The following is a 22,780-nucleotide window of genomic DNA, read 5'->3' on the forward strand; positions in this document are numbered from 1 at the left end:
GGATTAATCTGGGTTTTTTTTTCACCATTCACACCAAGTAATACTTCACTGTCACAAGAATTGACAATGCAAATTTCGAAGAATTTCAAAACGAATTTCTGAATCATTGTCCGTGGATATTTCGTAGGATTTCCGGTTTTATATCTCTAAAATTTCCTCAATTCTGCGATAATTTTCCTAAAAATTCCATGAAATATCTCGTTTGAATTTCGTAGAATTTTCCGAAAAAATAAGATGAATTTCCCGTGGAAACGCCTGATGCAAAGAACTTCCTTCTGTATCCCGAAGGATTTCCGTTAAAATTCCGAGTAAATTCATGTGTAAATTAATTTTTTTTCCAAGATACCTTATTTGAGAATTAGCCGTAGTAGCTTTCGAAGAACTGTCCGAAGATTTTCCCTCGGAAATTTCGAAGAATTCCCCTTTCGAATTCTAAAAAAAAGATCCCTTGAAAATTTTAAGAATATGCGTCGTAATTTTAACGAATATTCTGTGCACATTCTAAAGAATTTTCGATAGAAGCATCAAAGATTTTTCTTGGAAACTCGAAAGATTTTTTCGTTTTAATTCTTCACGTAAAAATAAAATAAAAAACTTATTAAATTACTTGTCATGAGACGAGTTTGTTCAATTCTATATAATTCCACTACTTCATTGTACCTTTGACAGAAACGTATTTCGACCTCCCGACTTCAGTGTATCTAAAACTGTTTTTTGTAAAAAATCTTCTGATTTCCTTGGAATCTCCAAAGAATTGCAAGTGGAAACATGGAAATATTTTCCAAAAGTTTTTTCTTATAAAATTTTGCTGCTGAACATAGAATAACTTCTTAGGAAAATCCAGAATATTTTTACGCCAACATTCAGTGAAATTTATTTTATTTTTAAGTTTCGCAAAAATATAAAATGAAAAGTTTACGTATACTCTTGATAAACCCCACGCACGACCCCCATAGTAGACAAATGAAGACTTTCCTCTCAAGATACGTGGGTTATGGATAGCATTGTAGCACTGAACACGAATGATGACCAGATGTTCATCCTTCAGTTCCACATCGTGACAAAATCAGCCAGCAGATGGCGATACCAAATAGTGATATCAGCAAGCGCCTGCTCCAGTCATTCACCACCACATGTGTGCACTTGAGCTCAAGGATGACGATGCTAAACTGATATTAGGTCGCACTGAAACACGAAGCCAAAAGTAGCTATAATGAAAATAAATTGTTTACCGAAATACTATTGAGCCGAAGCTCATCAGGCTTTCGTCCAAACAAGAAGCTAATATGAAAAGTGTGAGTTGAATAATAATAATTGAGAAGTGAGAAGTAAGAAATGAGACAGGAGAATTGAAAAGTGAGAAATGAAAATTAAAAAGTGAGTAATGAGGCGTCTCACTTCTCATTTCTCTTTCTCCATTTCTCACTTCCCAATTCTCGCTATGGAAAGTGAGAAATAAGAAGTGAGAAGTGGAAGTGAAGTGAAACATCTCTTTTTTACTTCTCTTCTCACTTGATACTTATATTGAAGCGGGCTTGGTAGTCATATGGCTACTGCTTCTGCCTCATACGCAGGAGATCGTGGGTTTAATCCCAGGTCCGTTCCATTCTCCTACTTTGTATCTTTCTCTTTATTTCTCATGTTCTAGCAATCGCTAGAACTGGAAATGGACTTCCATACCGTTTCCATGACTATTTCTATACCTTCAACTTGAGTATTCGAACAATAATCTGCTAGAATTGGAAATTAACTATAGAGCTCGTTTCCTACATCCAATTAGAAATCCCATCAGTTACCTTCTCCTATCTATCACATTGGCAGCTCGTTAACCAAGACGGACCTCTGCCTATCCAACCTGATTTCTTAATGGAAAATTCTACGGGGAATGGGTTGGAAACATTTACGAAAATCTATTAGGAGGGAAGTGTGGAAAACGTGAAAATTCGATCAACGTGGCTCCTAAGCAGCCAGATTTAACGGTGATTTTCTGTACAAGTGCTGCACTGCTTGACGGAATGGAATTCGTGAACATGATTTAGATTGATTACCATCGTTATCAATCTGATCGAACGCTTGACCTTACGTTCTGCTCGGATAATCCAAAGCAAAACGTCAATTCTGCAGTGGTACGTATTGTCATCCATGAGAAATATCTTCCTCAGCGCATCGTGAACTCCCTAGCCTTGTTGATACTTCGAAATTCACAGACGATAAGCCGGAGTCTGGGTTTTGGCATTACGAGTCCGGTCCACCTTTCAAATTGTTGAGATTATTCAGACGTGTGTCAGAATGTTTAGTACTTCGTTGCTTGCTATGATACGTGAAATAATGTCAACCAGCAAAATAATCGTTCGAGACGGTCTTTTGAGAGTTTCGATTCCACCCTACACATGCTAGTAATGCATATGGAATTGTATAAGTCCCACATCATGCGGGTGGAAGCAAAAATCTTTTGATAGTTCGTCAATAGTAAAGGAAATCTCAGGTACTTATTCAAAGTGACGTATGTGATTTTGTAAACAAAGATTTAAACGTCGATTTGTCAATCTGATGGCCTCCCACGCAAACCACCAACGCCAACAGGTAGCCGAAGGCTTCCCTGCCTGTCTGTGGTGATGGTTTGCGTGAGTGCTATCAATTTGGACAAATCGACGTTTGAATCTTTGTTTACAAAATCACATACGTCCTTTTGAATAAGTACCCGAGAAATATTCATTTACCGTCATCGGGGGTGACAATGGGTCTGGGTCTTCGTTCTCACCAGCAGTCTGGAGGTCGTAGAGCAAAATCGTTCAAAAATGTCTCTTATATTTTGGTCTTCTTGCCCTCAGATGTATTCAATCTATTCTACAAGCATTTTAAGTAGTTGAAACAGTGACCCATTCTCACCCCCATTTGACCCATTGTCACTCCCGACGACGGATGTGGCGTATGACAATGCCGTAGGTAAAACATTGCGTTTTGTTGCGAAATCTATGATAGATTGTTGTACATTTGTACTCAATCAAAGCGACACACCCGTTTTAAATCACTCGGAGACTGAGTGAAATTGTATTGTCTCTTTTACCACGGAAAAGTTACTCACTGTTAGTAAGAAGTGGAACTACTCAAAATTTGAGTAGTTCCACTTTTTTTACGAACATGCCTGGTAAAATCGTTTACTCATTAATGGGTACTTTTTCTCTGCTATCTCTTTCTCTCTGCAGAAAAATTCACCCATTTTGGAAGAATAAGTGGATTTACTCATTTAAATGAGTAGATCCACTTATTCTCCCAAAATGGGTAAATTTTTCAGCAGAGAGACAGAGATAGCAAAGAAAAAGTACCCATTAATGAGTAAACGTGTTTCTCCGTGTGGAGTAAGATTTCCGTGAGAAGAAAGAGACGGCAATACAATTTCACTCAGTCTGAGTGATTTGAAACGGGCGTGTAGATAACTTCCTATCTTCAACTGCAGAATGACGAAACATTGAATTGGTAAGAAGAGACAATGAAGGACTGAACGAGTTGGCTGATGATAATGCTCTGATAACGCTCTGATGTGCAGAGTTAGCTGAACGACATGGCCGGACGCTTCTTTACGGCGGGTCTCACCATCACCACCAACAAACTTGAATCGTAGGATGTCAATACAAACAATACGATCCCTCCAACTTTACGGCAACCAGACAAGCAATGTAAAAGGTCGAACACTTTCAAAATCTATCAAGTAAATTAGAGTAGGATGGCGTGACCAAGAAAGGCATAGTAGCACGGATCAAGAAAAGTAGGACTGCTTCTTCGCGTTCACGCAAAGCTATAGCAAAAGTATCCATCAACCGATGTTTTGGTTTTATAATTCGGGCCTGGTGGCCTCACAATTGGATCTCGAATGCTGAGCTCCTTCGTCGTTACGGAAAAGCGAAGACGAAATTAGTTTGCAAGCGCTGGATTGGAATCCGGTAGGGCATCGCAGCAGAGGCAGGACCCCAGGGGCTTGTGGCGACGATGCAAAAGAAATAAATAAAAGAAGTCGATAGGAATCGGACCTGGGCCCAGGTCAAGGGTAAAGCAAGCGGCCACCAAGAATGTCGATGACCCTATGCATAAAACAAAAAACCGAAAAAGTGCTTTAATCTAATTTTAGCCTGACTTTGACTCGATTTTGGCCAACCTAAGCCCAATTTTACAGCACGATTTACACTACAGTATTTTTTGTGCAAACGAACAGAAACATAGACGCGTGTGATTCGGAAACGAATTAAGGCACATTAACACGCAATATGAAATCAATTACTTACCGTACAAAATCCGTTGCAATGTCGACCTCGAGAAACTGATTTTGTGTGTCACAACGATGTGGTGAGAAATAAACAAATAAGCTCTTTTCTATCTTCCTGTGGGAAGAACTGAAGTCCAGATAAGTTTGCTATATTATTATTGATAATGAACGTTATCAGGAAAAAAACAATTTATTTCACCTAGCAGTTACACTGCCTTTCTTGAATTTAGCAAAAAACACCAAACTATTTGGTTCAATACAACTTTTTTCATAACTTCTGAGGGGTGATTCAAATATGGCATCCACTACTTTTTAGAATTACTAGACGCCCCTCCCCCTCTGTCACGCTTTTTTGTATACCTAGTACATGTACTATCACAAAATCGTACACCTCCTCCCCTAAAACCTGTGCATTTTTGAACGACCCCTGAACGCAATGTCTGATTGTAATCCACAATGCTTTGTTACCTGTCGAATTCAACTTATTGCGAGAAAATCGGTTGAGGATTATGTACCATAGGAAAAATTGGCTGAAGTGTTTTTTTTTTATTTACACGCACGGGCAGACAATTGGTCAGTTCGTCGAGCTGAGTCGATTGGTATGATGCATACACAAATTGTCCAAAGCCTCCATAAATGGTTCAGCTTTTGAGTGAAATGATGTGAACTTATTTCCTTTCTTTGTGAAATAAAGATGAAATTTAAACCATTATCAATAACAAATTGATAGATAAGATTTGGAAAACCGAAAGTTGAATAAATGAGCAATACTTCGCATGTGTGTGTGCGTGAGTCATCTATCTCACCGGTTGCTACTTGACCTACTTTGACCAAATTTGATAATTTCGCATCACAAAACATCACATCGTACAGCAAAACATCACAAGGATGCCCTTATTCGCACCAACTACTAAGGGAATAGAAGGTCGAGAAGAGCCACCGTTGCACTATGGGGAAAAGGGTGGCCATTAAACGGAAAATTTACTATTTCCAATTTGTCTAATTTATGTATCATATGAAAGTATATACCCTAAATAAGAGAATCCGAAATTATTGAAACGCTATGTTATTCAGTCAAAAGATATGGGCTGGCGAAGTGAAAAAAGCTTATGAAAATAAAGCTTACTTTGTTTTGCATGTTATGAAGTCAATTTTTCTCCAAAGATAAAGATTTTATATACCATTTCAAAGCTTTAGACCTTAGCTTTTCGATAGTTTGGTTTGTTTTGCACGCGAAGATTGATATCAAAAAGTTGTAGAAGAAAAACTTTAATTATAATAATGTTTCACTATAAAATGGTCCCGGAAACCTAATGTCTCCAAATGTCCTTTATCCGTAAATGAGAGAATGAAATATAACCCTAGTACCACTTTGTAGTGATTATGATTAGAAAATGAACTCCATTATTATTAGAAATATGGTTGCTTGCTATTTTATGCATGCTGTATTGAAACAAAAAAATGCCCACTCCCCTCTATTACCTAATTTATTAATATTCCCAAAATAACATGCATCGTAATTATTAGTTTTTTCCCTGAGAACATACTTACCAAAATTGATATCGATTCCGTAGCACGTGGCAGATTAACACCAGAAATAAATTGCTAATTGAAATAATAGTTTTGGTGGACTTCATTCTCGTCTGCTCCTTGTCCTGATTTATTTGATTTAGGCTTTGTTTTGTAAGCCTAAAACTGAATTTTTGTTATCTTCTTTTTAGAGATTTGCAGTGCGAGGCTGGCTCATATATGGGTAAATCTGAATTCTTAGGTTCGTCCATTTTGCAATGACATCACCAAAAAGGTATAGGCCATTTAACTTATCCTTAGCTATTGTTCTCCATATCGTATTTTTTCTGATATTGTTTCACTGATGGATTAAACAACGCTTCATGACTCATGAGAATCAACTGTAGAAATTAACCTATAGTTCGCCTTTTCCGACCACTCACTCGACTCGCAACTTTATTTTCGACGAACATAAATACGACAAACGAGTGAAGTAGATTGAAAATATCAGCACAACGGACTTCGTAAACCAGAGTGTATTATATTAGTAAAGTTGAACAAAGAGTGAAGCCAAAATTAGGTCTAATCTACCTATTGAACTGTTAAAGTAAATAAATGTTTGATGGCAAGGCGGAAGTATTGTTATCACACTATGAAAATTATGGCGAATTCAAACGCAAGAACAAAAATTTATGAGATTTGTTTTAGAAACAGCTTATAAACAGTTAAATGCACCACCCAAGCAGTAACAAGAAACTCAATTGTTTCCACTCTATCGTTAACTTAGTTATCGAGTTTAAAAGCTTTAGAGGTGAAAACTCCCGTGCAGTCACATGAAGCGTTGAACAAAAACGAAAGTTGCCATTATAATAACATGACTGAGAATCATTCTGAATCAGTGTAATCAGATCCTTTTTTGTGCAACTTTACTGTCCGAAACTTTGTCGTTAACAAACAAGACAATGGTATTTCTTTCAAACTTGTTTTAACAGATTCGCCCAACTTTAAAATTTATTGTATTTGCAGCTTAACATCGGAAAAGATTTGCAAACATCATCAAATATTTTAAGTTTCGACGGTACGCAATTTGTCATTTCTGCAAATATTTGTTTTGCACAATTTTAGTCAGTAGGTACACCCACAGTACCTATTGTAGTAAATTAATTAGTTTTCAGTTGAAATTTGACAAATATTGGACAATTAGACAAACAGATAAATGTGTTGCTTGTGGTAGATTTTGGATTCTTCTCCTTCTACTGTTGGCTAGTGCTCTCTCTCTCTCTCTGGTCCTAATTTGGTGGTACATTCCTGAGTCCGATTCGCCGCTTTCGATCACTTTCAGTTGATCACGTAAAAGAGTAAAAGAGTTCCTCCGGCATCGCCAGATGTACGTAATTCTTGGCTTGATATTCCTCGATTTGTTTCTGCCGGTACTTCCAACTGCTTACACACACGCAGCGCTATCGGGAAGCTATTTGAAAATTGGGGGTTAGCTGACTTCCACAGCAGCTCGAATTGTTGTTGTCTCCATAGTTTTGTTTCCTGGGCTATCCTGTCCTTTGCCGATTCTTTTGGCGTATAGATCACTGACTCCTCCAGTAGGTACGAATTGTCAGATCGGTTTTCTCCGGTAAGATGTGACTGGTGAACCACGGAGGTTGTTCGTAAGGCAAACATTGAACCTATGAATAAAAAAACGTAAATTATTTTAAAAAATAATCAACAATGCTGTTTTATTGGGGAACAAAACTGCGACACAATGTGATACAATTTTGTTAATTACTGGTCGGGTAACGCTTTGTAATGCTTGCGTTCTTAAACAAACTGATTCCATCAAAATTTCATCTAAAATATCGTTGTTTTGACACAGGAAGCTGATAAAACAATTGCAGAACAATCTTGTTTACTTGAATACAGTGTATGAGTTAGCAGCGGCATAGATTTGAGTTTAGAAGTCGAGAAAATGTCGCAAGCTGGTTCCAAAATATGTTGGGGTCCAAATCAAGTTGGTTACCCTAGGTTAAAAAAAACGATTTTCAAGATTTTAGATTTTTTCAAATGTAATAATTCCAAGAACTAGTAAAGGTGGAACAGAATGTGGAAATAGAAAAAAGGCAATGAAAAGCTGAAAATTGAGGCGATGGAATGGTAAAGCACATTGACATCCGGTGGCTGATCATTTTTAACCACATCGACGCTCTTCTCCAGTTCTCTTTGATAACTTAAAAATGAAGCGGCTTGTCACTTTCCAATGAAGAGAGAAATGTTGCTGAAACGTTGCCCAGTTACGGAAAGTTTCTTTTCCATTTCTACAGTTCGTCAGTTCCTACCCCGAACACATAAGCGAAGAGAGATCGCCACTCGAGTTCAGTACATTCAAGTAAGGAAAGCATCTGTCTAGCGTACTGGTTTCGTGGGATCAAACTCTTTTCCGAACTAAATCTATCCTATCACATGTTGTGCATATGCATAATCGAGTTTCAGATATAGTAATCCACTATTTCTGTCTTTGTTGTGTTCTGTTTTGGCCTTATCATTGCATTCCTCTTCAACGCCCAATATGTTGATAAAGATATTGACATGCCCGTGCATTTTCATTTCCAGAGAGCAAGCGCGTTGCCAGATCTGCGGATTTCTCCGCAACAATAAGTTCATGAAAGAAATTGTGAATTAAAAACGCAGTAATCTTCTAATTAATGCACGACAATGGAAGATAAAACTATGCATTGGATCATTTGACCAACGGAAATTCGAATAAATTGGGCGTGTCCAAAATGTGTACATTTGAAGGTCTTCTCGAAAAGTTTCAATGTTGGGACATTAATCAACAACTGATGCTTATTTCAAATTACTATTTCATACATAATACTTCCATCCACGGTATAGTGTAATTTCCGTTTGTTTCAAATTTTCCTTTAGATAGATACAAGCCATTATTCATAAGCACTATCTCTAAGGGTCCAATATCGACATTTACGCTAAATATGTCTTTTTGGATTTTTATAGTTTGTCACACTTAAACTTTCGCCTCATTTGTATACATTAGGAAGTTCTTCTGATTGTACAGAGTTAAGGAACTTACTTTTACTTATGGATCCTGTAAACCTCCGGTGGTACAAAGGGCCGACTTGAAAGATCTCCATCCTGAGCGATGTCCAGCTATCGCTTTAAACTGTTGCCAGGTTAGATTTCGGTCGACTTCTTTTATTTATTTATTGAGGCTTCGCCGCCATCAGCCTCTGGGTCTGCCTCTGCTGCGATGTTCCGCTGGGTTCCGGTCTAATGCTTGTTTACAGATTTCGTTTCGGCCCCTACGTAGAGAGTGGCCGACCCAGTCCCACTTCAAATCACGAATTTCGATTGCTATCGGTCTCTGGTGACAACGACGATGGAGCTCATTGTTTGAGATCCAGTTTTGAGGCCACCAGGCTCGAATTATATACCGCAGGCATCTGTTGATGAACACCTGCAGCCGTTGAGTGTTATCCACTGATACACACCATGTTTCGCTAGCGTATAACAGTGCAGATTTCACGTTAGAGTTGGAAATTCGTATTTTGGTGCGTTCACTTATCTGCCTGTTTTTCCAGATATTTCTTAAACTCGCAAAGGCAGCCCTTGATTTCTTTCTTCGTGCGCCTATGTCGATTTTAGTGCCGCCGTCTGACGCAATTTGGCTACCAAGATATTGGAGGCTTTCAACATTCTCCACTGGTAGCCCGGCTACTGTGAAACTGGAAGGGGTCACCTTGTTTACATCCAACGATTTGGTTTTGTTGACGTTGATGACGAAGCCTGCCGAAGAGGAGCGCTCGGCAAGGTCGTTGAACTTACTCTGCCGTTGAGCGAGGAGTGCAACGTCATCAGCCAATTCGAAGTCATTTAGGTGCTCCATGGTTATAGGCTGCCATAACAGCACGAGGTTTGGTTCACGGTAAATCGCACCTACCAGAATCTCGTCGATTACGATGAGGAACAGTAACGGTGATAGAATATATCCTTGCCTCAGCAGTTAGCACTCTACACGAAAAGGCATCGTACTCTGCCTCGATGAGTCCGATGATTTTCTCAGGAACTCCCATGCGTCTCAGGGCGCCCCAGATAAGGAACATAATTGTTTAAAGATATAAACATTCCTGTTCTATGTGACTAGCTTCGATTCGCTTTTAAAAAAGACTAAAGCATTTTTAGAAACTACATTAAAATGAGCATATGTACACAAATCCGGTCAATGAAATTTCGAGAAACGATCATTCTTTCGAAAATTTTCAAATCAATCGCAAGGTATGCCGCAAAAACAGTTGATCGAATTCCCAAGAAGCTTTTTGTTTTCGCTACTAAATATTATTCTTCCACAGAAAAAAATCCCTGTTTTGACCTTACAGTCGAAGAAATTTATATCTGAACAGATATAAATAAAGCTAGGGCCACCAAGCGGATGGAGAAAAAGTGGTTTGCGACAGTTTCGTTTTGACCTCTTGAGCAAATTAATAGAAGACGGCAACTTCCCAAATCTTACGGATTTCGCCATATTAAACCCAACGACTAGTCTCATATACACTAGCGCCGCCAAGTGGATGAGTTCCGAAGTAGTATGATCTGCGACATACTTCTTTTTGACCTCTAGACTAAATGTGTAGAAGACGGCAACCTATATTACGGATTCCGCAATATCAAATAATACAACGAGTATTCCCATATACACTAGCGCCAACAGTCGGTTAAGTTTCGAACAAAAATGATATGCGTTTCAACGATCTACTATTTCATTTCGAAAATTTTAAACATTACTGGTTTTGTGATACTCATAAAACCTGTAAGCAAGGGAAGGTGGTCGGTTGTCGGCACCCTTTTGTTATAAGTTCATAACTTTGCTACATTTGCACAATGTGTTGATATTTTCATTCCAATGGAAGCCTATACGCATAAGCTAATAACTGGTGGAGAGTTTCGATTTATTCCATCTAATGAATAAAATTTATTAACAATTTTGTTAAGCTTTGTGTTTATGCTATTCTGAAGAAGGTGGTCGGCTGTCGGCATCCCCAAAAACTCACTCAAAATTTTAAAATTTGAATTGATGGTGTTATGGCTGAAAATATCGAGATTAGTTTTGGCAAAAGTCATTTTATCAAGATTTTAAACATATGTCAAAATGACAATATCTGTTTTATGTCAAAAGTTACGACGGGGTGCCGACAACCGACCAGTGCCTGCAACCGACCACATTCCCGTATACGTTTGCGCTTGCTACTATCTCTTCCCCTCTGGGATGTCGATGGGAACTTCAATACAAACCAAGTTGACCGTCACTCGATCGATGTGGTTCTATCGTAACGATAGTGGTATGAGCTTTTTCAATCCTTCACCGTACCAACCCTGCCAGAAAAGAATAGATGCAGTTGATAACATGGGAGATTTTTTGGATACTATGAAGCTAACACGATGATGCTCTTATACCCAGTGAAGATAGGAAAATTTCGTAGGTCAGATATTAGAGAAATTAAAATTAGTAAAATTAAATTATTTAGTGTTTCGGGGACAAAACGAAATCAGTGGAATTATTTTGAACAGTTGTTCTTGAGGTTTATCTGGATAAAGCTACTTTACCCATATTGTTGAGTTGAAACCAGGCTTCCTTTTACTTTCAACGTATTTTTGTTTACGTCTATGCAACTGCTGTCTAGCATCTGGGATGATGAGTAGCTTCATGATGATGGGAAAAGAAAGCGGTCTGACAATCGAATTAATTCTATTTTTTCTGAGGACTCGCTTTTGAAAAGACGGAATCGAATAAAACACACGACGCTCACAGAAGGCGTTCGTTGGAATAGAGCTATTTTTGGTATCATTAGATGATAATTAGATAAGTTAAAGTGGTTTTTCATTTCTCATTCCAAGTTAATTTCATTAAAGCCGTTGTGAAATTGATTTCAAAAAAGTGTCATAAAAGGTTGAAACACTTATCTAAGGCTAGAGCTATTTTGTTATGTTCATGGTTTTCGTGACACAAATAGAGATCACGAGCTGCAAAATGATGCAGATGTTTCGAAGCTTAAATTTGCAATAAATAATACTAATAGCTAATAATATTAAAGAACTAAATATTTTGTTGTGAAATGTGTATTTTTCTACAATAAGAGGCGCGATAACTGACAGAAACGGGAATAATGGGCGAATGTTATGTTTAGAACAGCTACCTAGATAAAGGCGTGTTATAAGTGATCGAATCTATTGATATGACGCAGTAAACTTCTATTTTTTATTTGAATGCATTTAGGCAGCAAGGCATTATTCTTTTAAGTTGGTGCCCTTTCTCGCATAATAAAATAAAATGAAAGCTGGTAGTCATCCGTTTTCTTATATGTCCTCCATTGCATGAATACATCACAAATCATTCCAGCATAAATAAATGCATTGAATACATGTGGAAAGAATAACGTTTAAACCATTTAATGTTTGACTCTTTCTAAGAAACAGTTGCATCCTTCATGCTTTACTAAAATTGTCCAACGTTTTTCTCCCTTACAGATCCATCCATCCCCACCAGCATTGAATGACAATCGACCAGAAATACAGTTGCTTCCGCTCGTTTGATCTGCGCCTGCACTTAGTACCCGTAGCCGTCCTGGACCGCATCCACTGCATTAAATACTGCCCGCAGGCCATCGGGCCGCGCATTAATCTTCTTTGCCTCGAGGCACCGCCGGATCAGCTCGAATGTTCCACAAAGCTCCAGACGGCCACCGCGGAGTAGATGTGAAGCTGTTGGCCGAGCTGGGATATTTAGCGGATCGATTAAGAAACCACGAACAGCGCTGGGAGCTGGCTGAGCTAAAAGACCTTCACAAGCGAATAGTACTGAGCTTTGATGAACTTCCGTTGAATGTGGTCCGTGCGTCAGAGGACGATCAGTTACGGCCTGTTCAGTCGGAACTTCACGGGCGCTCACAACTGCAGCAGGAAGTCGAGAGAGCGGCGGAAGCGGCGCAGGAAGTGGAAGCCACCAAGAGGAAGCAGCGCCTCCAGCGAATACAGCAATCCACCCAACCGAGTTCATGTGACGACGTCGACCATGCCAAACTAGTTCAGTTAGAAGACTTTCTCATCTCATTCTACCGTAGTTACGCCGAGACTCACAAAGCCAGCCCGAAGTGCAAAAAGACTAAGAAGCCACGTAACGCGGGAACCAAAGAAAAGGCGTTTCCCTTCTTGCTGTCATCTTCGTCGCGACCATCAATCACGTCTTCATCTAGTTCGACCGAGGCCGGACCTCGAGAACAGTGTGACATCCAGCGTGCCACGGCTTCCGCCAGCGACGATAACCAGCCAAAGCAGCTTCACCCGGAACAATCATTCAATACATCGCAGGCCGATCGTACTATGAACCAGGATCGCGAACCCGAAGATCCTAACGCAGTAGTTATCGAACCCGCACAAGCCACCGACGAACCGACGTCAACGCCCAACGACGAAGACGAAGATAAACAGCACAAACAGACCAATATCGAAGACAATCAAAACGATGCCAAACCACTCGACAGCCCCAGCCGTAGTCCTGGCAGCTGTCCAACGACGCCGCAGCGATCGCTCACGAGACCCACCGCGGATAGCACAACCAAAGACGACGACGAGGACGCAACGACGACGACGACGACAACGACAACGACCACGGCTTCACCCAGCCAGCAGACTGTAGTCAATGTCGAGGACGCGGATCCCCACGACCAGAAACGACCCTCCCTAGACGCGCCAACGTCTTCCTCCATCACGGCTCCCCGACATGGGATGGGAGTGGGTTGCGGCGATGGTGACAGCACCGAACCGGACGAGGAAGAAGACGACGATGATGATGAGGTGACGCACTGCGGGGGAAGCTTCGGGGTGGACTCGATCGAGCGTAACAAGCTGAGGAAGAGAATCTCGGAACTGGCGAATAATTTTGCCAGTGCCAAGCAGTTTCAACAGATGTGCGACAACATCGATGCGATCAAAGATGTTGAGCTGAGGGCTTTGATCCGGGAGCTGAAGCGGAAGATCGATTTCGCCGAGCGGATGAATTGGTTATGTGAGTATGGATTTTAAAAATGTATATGAAGATTATTTCCATTTCTTCAGGTGTGTTGTATAAACAATTCAAACCGATACCACCCGACACTATTGTAAGAAATTCTAATATTACCATTTGATATGAAAACAAGGCAATATATACATACTAATTGCTTGTTTGCAAGATTAAAAGAAACTTAGAAACGTATCTCAGTTTTGGAGTTAAACCCATTGTTAAATGACGTTTGAAATTTGAAGGGAGAAACCAAGTTTTTGCGACGTATCATGCGATATACGCGACAAATCCTGACAGGATTCGGGACAAATGAGCTTGAGACAAATGAGATTCAAGACGGGATTCGAACCGAATCCTGTCGGGATTCGAACCGAATCCAGTCGGGATTCGAACCGAATCCTGTCGGGATTCGAACCGAATCCTGTCGGGATTCGAACCGAATCCTGTCGGGATTCGAACCGAATCCTGTCGGGATTCGAACCGAATCCTGTCGGGATTCGAACCGAATCCTGTCGGGATTCGAACCGAATCCTGTCGGGATTCGAACCGAATCCTGTCGGGATTCGAACCGAATCCTGTCGGGATTCGAACCGAATCCTGTCGGGATTCGAACCGAATCCTGTCGGGATTCGAACCGAATCCTGTTTTGTGGTTTGCTAAATCACAATACGTGCCTCGAAGACCGTCGGAAAATGGTTTGAGGTTTGCTAAATCACAAGACGCGTCTCGAAGACCGTCGGAAAATGGTTTCTGTTTGCTAAATCTCAAGACGCGTCTCGAAGACCGTCGGAAAATGGTTTGTGGTTTGCTAAAACAGAAGACGCGTCTCGAAGACCGTCGGAAAATGGTTCGAGACGCGTATTGTGATTTAGCAAACCACAAACCATTTTCCGACGGTCTTCGAGACGCGTCTTGTGATTTAGCAAACCACAAACCATTTTCCGACGGTCTTCGAGACGCGTCTTGTGATTTAGCAAACCTTAAACCATTTTCCGACGGCCTTCGAGACGCGTCTTGTGATTTAGCAAACCACAAACCATTTTCCGACGGTCTTCGAGACGCGTCTTGTGATTTAGCAAACCTTAAACCATTTTCCAACGGTCTTCGAGATGCGTCTTGTGATTTAGCAAACCACAAACCATTTTCCGACGGTCTTCGAGACGCGTCTTGTGATTTAGCAAACCACAAACCATTTTTCGACGGTCTTCGAGGCGCGTCTTGTGATTTAGCAAAAGACAACGGGATTCGAACCGAATCCTGTCGGGATTCGAACCGAATCCTGTCGGGATTCGAACCGAATCCTGTCGGGATTCGAACCGAATCCTGTCGGGATTCGAACCGAATCCTGTCGGGATTTGAACCGAATCCTGTCGGGATTCGAACCGAATCCTGTCGGGATTCGAACCGAATCCTGTCGGGATTCGAACCGAATCCTGTCGGGATTCGAACCGAATCCTGTCGGGATTCGAACCGAATCCTGTCGGGATTCGAACCGAATCCTGTCGGGATTCGAACCGAATCCTGTCGGGATTCGAACCAAATCCTGTCGGGATTCGAACCGAATCCTGTCGGGATTCGAACCGAATCCTGTCGGGATTTGAACTGAAGCCTGTCAGGATTCGAACCGAATTTGGTGTCTTAAACCATGCTGGTACTCGTAAAGATTCCTGTCGATATTAGAGATGAATTTTTCTGATATTCGAGATGGATCCGGTCTTAATACGAGATGAATCTCTTCATGATTCAAGATGAGATTTACCGTGATGGAATACGAATTTGTCCGGAATTCGAACCCCAAACACTATTTTTTACGTAAAAATTTCCGTATTGTTTTTTTTTTCTATAGCAGACATTTACTAGTTTAGGTGAAGAACATTTGCTAGTAAGTGTACGGTCCTATCCTAATTAACTGAAAAAACTTTGAAAAATTTGAATAATATATCAACTGAAATTATTTGTTGATATATTGCGACATGTTCTTGCATACAACATTTTGAATAATAATTTTGATCTTGGAAATAAATTACTGAAATTGATGAAAATGAAAATTACTTTTGGGATCAATTTTGTGCAACCCTGTCACACAATAAGCCGCATCCGTTACGTCACCAACGAATACAATCAATCTTTCCATTGCTCGAACAAACATCAAGTTAAGCCTTCTCCTTGCACGGTAGATTCTTGCTTCCACGTTGTATATAGTTTGACCAATAATGTGCGCTTCGTTTGAATGAATGCTGCCATCCACCCACTAATGCAACGAAGGCAATGGTCATGAATCGTCCTCGTCTGAATCAACTGAACGTAACTGTAGAGAAAGGCAAACAGTAAAAAGCGGCTTTCGTCCTCGAAGAAGCGTTGTAGAATGGGTAGAAAGCGTGCGATTAACAGAATTTAGGGACAGCGTTGCAAAGTGCGTCCTGGATTTGTTGTTCCATTCTTAGGATGAATAGAACTGTCAATACAAATTCTTATAAATAATGTTGAATGTGAAACTCAGATCTAAAGTAATTGAGCCTTAAGCTGTCAATGTGTACATAGTTCTTTATTCAAAAGCAACTAATATGATCAGCATGTTCTCTGGTAAATTCAGTACGATAGTGCATATTGGCATCTTCAAAAACGTCTGAAGCTTCACACTATCTAAACATATTTTTTATCATAACAAAAAACACAGCAAAACTGACTTTAAGTGATTTTGAGCGTTTTTCCCCTACATTTCTTCCATAAATTCACGATCGTTTAGCAATGAATGACCAACCGGCAACGACACAACTAGTGGTGACGGTAATGGGCGGCTTGGTGGTCAAAGCCGCTTTCACAGAACGCTATTTCCTTGGTGAAGGCAAGGAACAGTTACGACTCGGGAGTAAATACGACGGCGGAAAACCGAATGATAATAATTCTCCCCTTTGGGGGTGATTGCTCTCCCGAATGGAAAGCAGGTTTAGTGCTTCGAATGGGTAGGGATCAATGGAGTGCGCTCTAGTTGACCGGCTTGAAAGATGTTGCTTTTACTGAGTGGACTTGACATTTCAATTTAGCATCATTCTAAACCAGTACGTAGACCAATGTGGAAAACTGTTTAAAAAAAAAATTGGGGTAAAACAGCTTCAGCTGTGTACTGCATATAGTTACTGTTGGTTGGTTTTTCACCGCATAGATCCTACATCAAATTTCTCAAAAACACTGCAATGAAAGACCATTTGATTTGTTTCTTATTTTGATAATTACGGAAGCAAAAACAACCTGCGAAAGTAGTGTTTTATTCAATTGTATAACATTTCACCGAAAACTATTTCCCGAATTCATTTTCGTGGTTGTACATTTCGCGGAATAACATTTGGGGGTTTGTAACTTTTCGCGGTACGAATTTTGGCGGAATGCACTATTTCGCGGAATATTAATAATAATAGCTTGGCGTTCCTAGCAATTATAACCTGCGAGGTTTCTATGCAAAGTTGCTATTTTTTTGCATTCGTGTAACACAAGATTAACACCTGGAAACTTTAATGCTTAAAATCGTAGAGAAAATTTTTCATCGATAAATTTCCTAGATCGGGCCAGAAGTTGAACCCAGCCTCCTTCAGTATTGCTTGGCAGCCACGCATCTTCGCGAACGGCTAAGGAAGGCCTCCCAGATTATGTAGAAGTGGTTTTCGAAATTTCAATTGCCCCTTACAAATCTTTTATTACACCTGACAGACAGTTCAGATATAATGAAGGTATTATCTCCTCTTTTTACTTTGTTGTGGATAGACGTTTTTATGAATAATCCTTAATTTCTTCCTTTCGCCTTATACCGAGAAAACGTATTCATTTAAATATGGAATAACATCCTTCCTTCGTTTTGTACCGCCAACCATGTATAGAAGCATTACCCCTTCCTTCACCTTATACCTGGCAAATGCGTTCTTATAAAGAAGGTTTTATCAACTTCTTTAGCCTTATACCGGGCAGACGCATTCATTCAAATTATTCATTACCCCTTCCTTCGCTTCATTCGAACAGACGTGTTCTTTTACTGAACGCTTTATCTCATCCTTCCATCTTATAATGGACAGACGCTACAATTTAAAGAAGGCATTACCCCTTCTTTCTTGTTATGCCGGACAGACGCATCAATTTGGAGAAAGCATTACCCTTATCTTAGCTTTATACCGGGCAGACTCGTTTATTTAAAGAAGACATTATCAAAACCTTTCGTCTTAGACTTGGCAGATGCATCCATTTATAGAAGGCTTCACTGCTCCCTTCGTCTAATACCGGGCAGATGCATCCATTTAAAGAAGACGTTACCCCTCCTTTCGCCTTACACCGGGCAGACGCGTTCTTTTAAAGAAGGCATTATCAACTCCTTGCACCTTATACCGGGCAGATGCATCAATTTAAAGAAGGCTGTTCGCGCGATTCACTCAAGATTCTGTTTTCGGACACCGTAGAAATCAATTAGACTCGCGACGGACTTGATTAACACACTTTATTACGCGAACAAAAAACTACAACGTTATTGTATTGTGGAATTGAATCACGGATAGTATCCGTACGACGCGACTGTTTATTTCCAACTGACTTTGTACCCTACACTCTGCTGTGAACCTGGTGTGGTATTGTGCATCTCGATTCGAACGAAATTCTATCGAATCGGGCATGTTTGGCATTACGACTTTCGATTCGATCTCGAAAACGAATTATCGTTCGAAAAGGTACAAGAATAGCGAGATGTTTTGGCATTATGGATACTCGATAGCACACTGGAAAACGACTCAAGTCAAATGAAAAACGCTTTTAACCTATATTGCTTTCGAATGTTGTTAGAGAGTTATTTTTGTTGAAATTTATTGCAAATTTTGCGCCGTGTTCGACTCCCATGTAGAAAATAGTGTCTCACTCGAATATGTTCCCACCAGTTTCTCCATATATGGATGATGTCCTTAAGCCTGGCGCAACCATAACCAGTCGCTATGAAATCCCTAGTTTCAAATCCTCCTGATCTAACCAGTGGGTGTTTTTAAAAAATACGGTAGACAGATATTTAATAAACTTCTTACAAACTATCTATATACTAGCACTGATGCTGTAATTGTTGATCCAGGTGCCGGAGCTGTGCCGGAGATGATGATTTCGTTTCAACAGACGTGGTATATGAAAACAATGCATATTATTCGGCAACTCCAAACCATTTTTTTGTTAAATATCTTGGCTGTGCATATGCACAGCATATGTTTCGAAATGGACAAATTGATATGAAATTTGCGAAAAAGAATCCACGTGTCTTGGAGGGACTCGAACCCTCAATCTCCTACTCTCTAGATAGGCGTGATAACCCCTACACAACAAGACCACTTAAAGGTCACGTTTGCGGATGGCTCTGACAGATATTCAATTTGCAAAAAAGAGAGCTAACCACGGTGGAGGTTGGTACTCGGATTCTGATGGCTTTTCCGCAAACGTGACCCTTAAGTGGTCTTGTTGTGTAGGGGTTATTGCGCCTATCTAGAGAGTAGGAGGTTGAGGGTTCGAGTCCCTCCAAGACACGTGGATTCTTTTTCGCAAATTTCATATCAATTCGACCATTTCGAAACATATGCTGTGCATATGCACAGGGAGACGTGGTATATGAATTATTCACCGACTGGTGCTGATCGCTCGATGGTTCAGACGTGCAGATTTTTTGGTAAAACTGGAACAACTTACCTGGCAGACAAGTAACAATACCTGACTTTGTTTCATTGGATACAAAGCTGTCTGCCAGGTCTCGTGATTTGATGATAAGGTTGATTGATGCCTAGTGGACTGTAGAATTCATTGATATTGACTTGACGTTGCTTTTCCGGGTTTCCTTGCAAATTAACAATGACGTTTCCGACTGATGACTTGTTGATGCTGCTCTGATGACTTGTCGTTGACCTTGGTAGTTGCTTTGTAGTTGGCTTCTAATGGTTTCTTCTTAGCTTTGGATCCGATGAACCAAAAACACGATTTAAAAATTGACTCGGATGACGGTGACGATTGACGGTGGATGCCGGCTTGTAGAACCTTCGAATAAACGAAGATTCAACCTTCTAAGATTCGTTCGGGGATGACTGGTACGGTGATGTTGTCGTTGAATAGTTTGTCTCGGTGATTGAAAAAAAAAAGAATAAAGTTTCGCGTAGGAAAAAATTGAAAACTGGAACAACTTACCTGGCAGACAATCTGTCGTGCCTAATTTTATTCCTTTTTATGATTATTTGTAAAGCTGAATAATACTGATATGAACGATGCTTTTCAGGACTTGATGACTTGATCAGGCCGCCTTCTACCTGACTTCTTGACTCTGGTTCCGTTGAACAGAGGCGTTTACAAGACGAACGACGACGTCATTGAATAAACGGGGACTTGACTCTCAACGATTTTCCATTTACACTGGACGATGACTGATGAGCTGAGCTCTTCGAATGGCGCTTATAGGTCGTGCCATGACTTGAAATACAGCAGATGTGTAGATCGACTTGGGTTATGCTTGGGGTTACTGAGAGGGTCCGTGCTGTTGTAATGATGGTCTCTTAATAAAATGAGAAGGTGCTCTTCAGTATATAATACTGAAAATGAAAATGGCTTGTCTGGACAAAGGCCCTAGGGCCTCCGTTGGACGCTCGAGCGGCGCCGACGAGCCTCCTTGTTGAATTTTGATTGTTCGGAATGTACTGATGTATTGGTTTGACGAGGATAATCATTGTTCGGACGGTCGGATTTTAAACGAAACCGTTTTTGGGAATCAACCTTTAAAAGGATGATTCCCGAAAACGGTTTCGTTTAAAATCCGACCGTCCGAACAAAATCAAAAATTTAAGTTTGTTTTCCTCCTATGACCTCCGTCTCAATCGTCCTCTTTGACCTTTTCCATCAATTAATTTTCTTAAACTTCTTTACTCTTGCAATAAATTCGCTATCAATCAACTATTCTCACTTCGGCCATTTGTTTATCTTTTTTCCCTCTACCTCTTTGACGCAGGTTCTTCTTGCTCGCTTTATTTTCTCACTCACTCTCACAGTCATATCATCTGTTAAACTGACATTTACCTAATCGGCCAAATGTTGGTTGTGACGCGGCAGGGTTGCCAGAACATTCCCCGACCCGTAACTCTGCCCCGGAGGCCACTTCCGGCTCAGGGTTACCTCCCTCAACTTTTGAACACAACACTTCCGATTAGAATTACTCTCAACATAAACTTCCGCTTGGACTTGGACTACTTTTTTTTTACCTGTTTCATCTTCTCGGACTTATTTGAATTATTTTCCTTTTGTTTCCCGTCCGTCGATACTTCCGGGTTCCGAAAACTCTTCAATCGACACGTCCGCAAGACGTGTGTAGCGCTCCATCAATTCTCGGTACCGTACATTTTGCTAGGGTCGCTGTAGTTCAGACACCGTACGAGCGTTGGTCAAAGAGAATTTCCTGTCGGAGCCTTTTGCGGACATCATCAGCTGTACGGTTTTTGATTCGCTTTCGAAGCGGTTTATGTTTCCTGTCCACGTTACCATGAACGGCTCAGGAGTGCCATGTGGCCATTACATGGTCCACTATCGTTGCCGATGATCCTTCGTCCAGAAATGCGACAGTATTGAATTTACGCTTCCCTACATACAGCGTTACCGGCATCGTACGAAAAATCACCGAATTTCTGGACTTATTTTTCTGCAGCTGTATCGACGCTTCCACTCGATGCAGAAGAGTAAGGTGGTATCCTCGGCATCCAGTTACCATACACCGAACAGTTGAAAAGCAGTGATTGTCACCATGCTTTGTTAGACAGACCTCACAATTTTTTGCCTCCTGATTTCTCTAAGCCTACGCACAATGTTCATTGCCTTAAATTCTCTACAACTCCTGATCAAATGATCCGTCCTTCCACAGATCCAGCAATTCCGGCCGAATGACTCATTGCTGTAATCTTCGCTTTGTTCCTCTTCACTCATAAGCACATATTCAAACTCTTGCGATGATTTTCTTTCCCCAATCGCACTCGATCGCTCACGGATAGCAATTTGAACTCTGTGACCTCGGACACGTCCGAAACGATTTCAGCTGCAAAGTTCGTTAACATCATAAGTGGACTGTTCACTTATCCTCATTTGAACCGAACACAGTCCAGTTTGTAGCTCGGTGGCAACTTGTCAACCAACTCCTGTACCAGCATCGGATTGTTGAGGTGGTCTCTGAGCTGTGCAGCTTCAAGATGATCGCACAATTGCTTCACCGTGATACCAAAATTGATAAAGGTCTCCAGTCGATCACTTCTCGGTGCAGGGGCACTTCTGACTTTGGTCAGAAGCGTCTTCAGCAACTTCTCCGGCCTCCCGAATAGATTTCGAAGGTCGTTTATCACATCTGGTACCGAGTTTGGCAGAACGAGCCGACTCCTGACTGCTTCGAGTGCATCACCCTGCAGACAGTCTTGCAGCCGCTTTAAATTTTCCAGGTTCGAAAACCCACACGCCGCTGTCGTGTGCTCGAAACTACTGATGAACAACGGCCAGACTTCCGGTTCTCCACGAAATTTCGGAAGATTTTGAGACACCGCTTTGCGAGCGGCTAGCTGCCGTTTCGAGATACGATGCTGTTCCGCACACTACTATGCCGGCTGTGGCTGCTCTCCACCTGGTCATCCGACTCTTCGGTGGTTTCGCTTTCTTCGTCCGATTCGTCTCTACTGTTGGCGAGTATCGGCACTCTCTTCGTAGACTTAGGCTTGTGGTCGACAGCTGCTCGATCGTCTTCTTGGTGTGGACGTCCACCCACTTCTCCACTTTCTGCTTGGGCTGTTCTTCTGTTCCGCTTCTCCAAAAATTCCTTCTCCGCAGTCAGTTGAGCGTCCAACATTTTCTGCTCTTGCTGTAACTGCTGCTCTTGTATCTCGCGTTGCACCTGTAGCTCCAGCTCACGCATCTCCCGTTCTTGC

At 41.0% G+C, this 22,780-nt stretch overlaps 2 protein-coding genes across 12 annotated transcripts in view; one reads left to right on the forward strand and one right to left on the reverse strand.

Annotated features, from left to right (window-relative positions):
* The window catches only part of LOC134219152 (high affinity cGMP-specific 3',5'-cyclic phosphodiesterase 9A), a 782,997-nt gene that overhangs the window by 626,220 nt on the left and 133,997 nt on the right, over positions 1–22,780 (forward strand). For all 11 annotated transcript variants that reach the window (XM_062697847.1, XM_062697854.1, XM_062697852.1 and 8 more), the window contains one exon: positions 12,302–13,838. In XM_062697847.1, the coding sequence (XP_062553831.1) occupies positions 12,491–13,838 (1,348 nt within the window). In that variant the 5' untranslated portion in view covers positions 12,302–12,490. The remainder of the gene's footprint in view (positions 1–12,301; positions 13,839–22,780) is intronic.
* Positions 6,850–8,933, reverse strand: LOC134219481 (uncharacterized). Its single transcript, XM_062698223.1, has 2 exons — positions 8,853–8,933; positions 6,850–7,452 (listed from the first exon to the last, which is right to left on the reverse strand). Exons 1-2 carry the CDS (start codon positions 8,911–8,913, stop codon positions 7,109–7,111), a joined length of 405 nt encoding a protein of 134 aa, XP_062554207.1. The 5' UTR covers positions 8,914–8,933; the 3' UTR covers positions 6,850–7,108.

Source organism: Armigeres subalbatus, chromosome 3 (assembly GCF_024139115.2).
Source record: "Armigeres subalbatus isolate Guangzhou_Male chromosome 3, GZ_Asu_2, whole genome shotgun sequence".
NCBI classification, from domain to species: domain Eukaryota; kingdom Metazoa; phylum Arthropoda; class Insecta; order Diptera; family Culicidae; genus Armigeres; species Armigeres subalbatus.

Coding starts and splice junctions, on each gene's coding strand:
- LOC134219481 (XM_062698223.1), bottom strand. CDS start 8,913: ATGGAGATCTTTCAAGTCGGCCCTTTGTACCACCGGAGGTTTACAGGA. Junction 7,453..8,852: donor TACAGGATCCATAAGTAAAA/GTAAGTTCCTTA, acceptor TTTTATTCATAG/GTTCAATGTTTGCCTTACGA.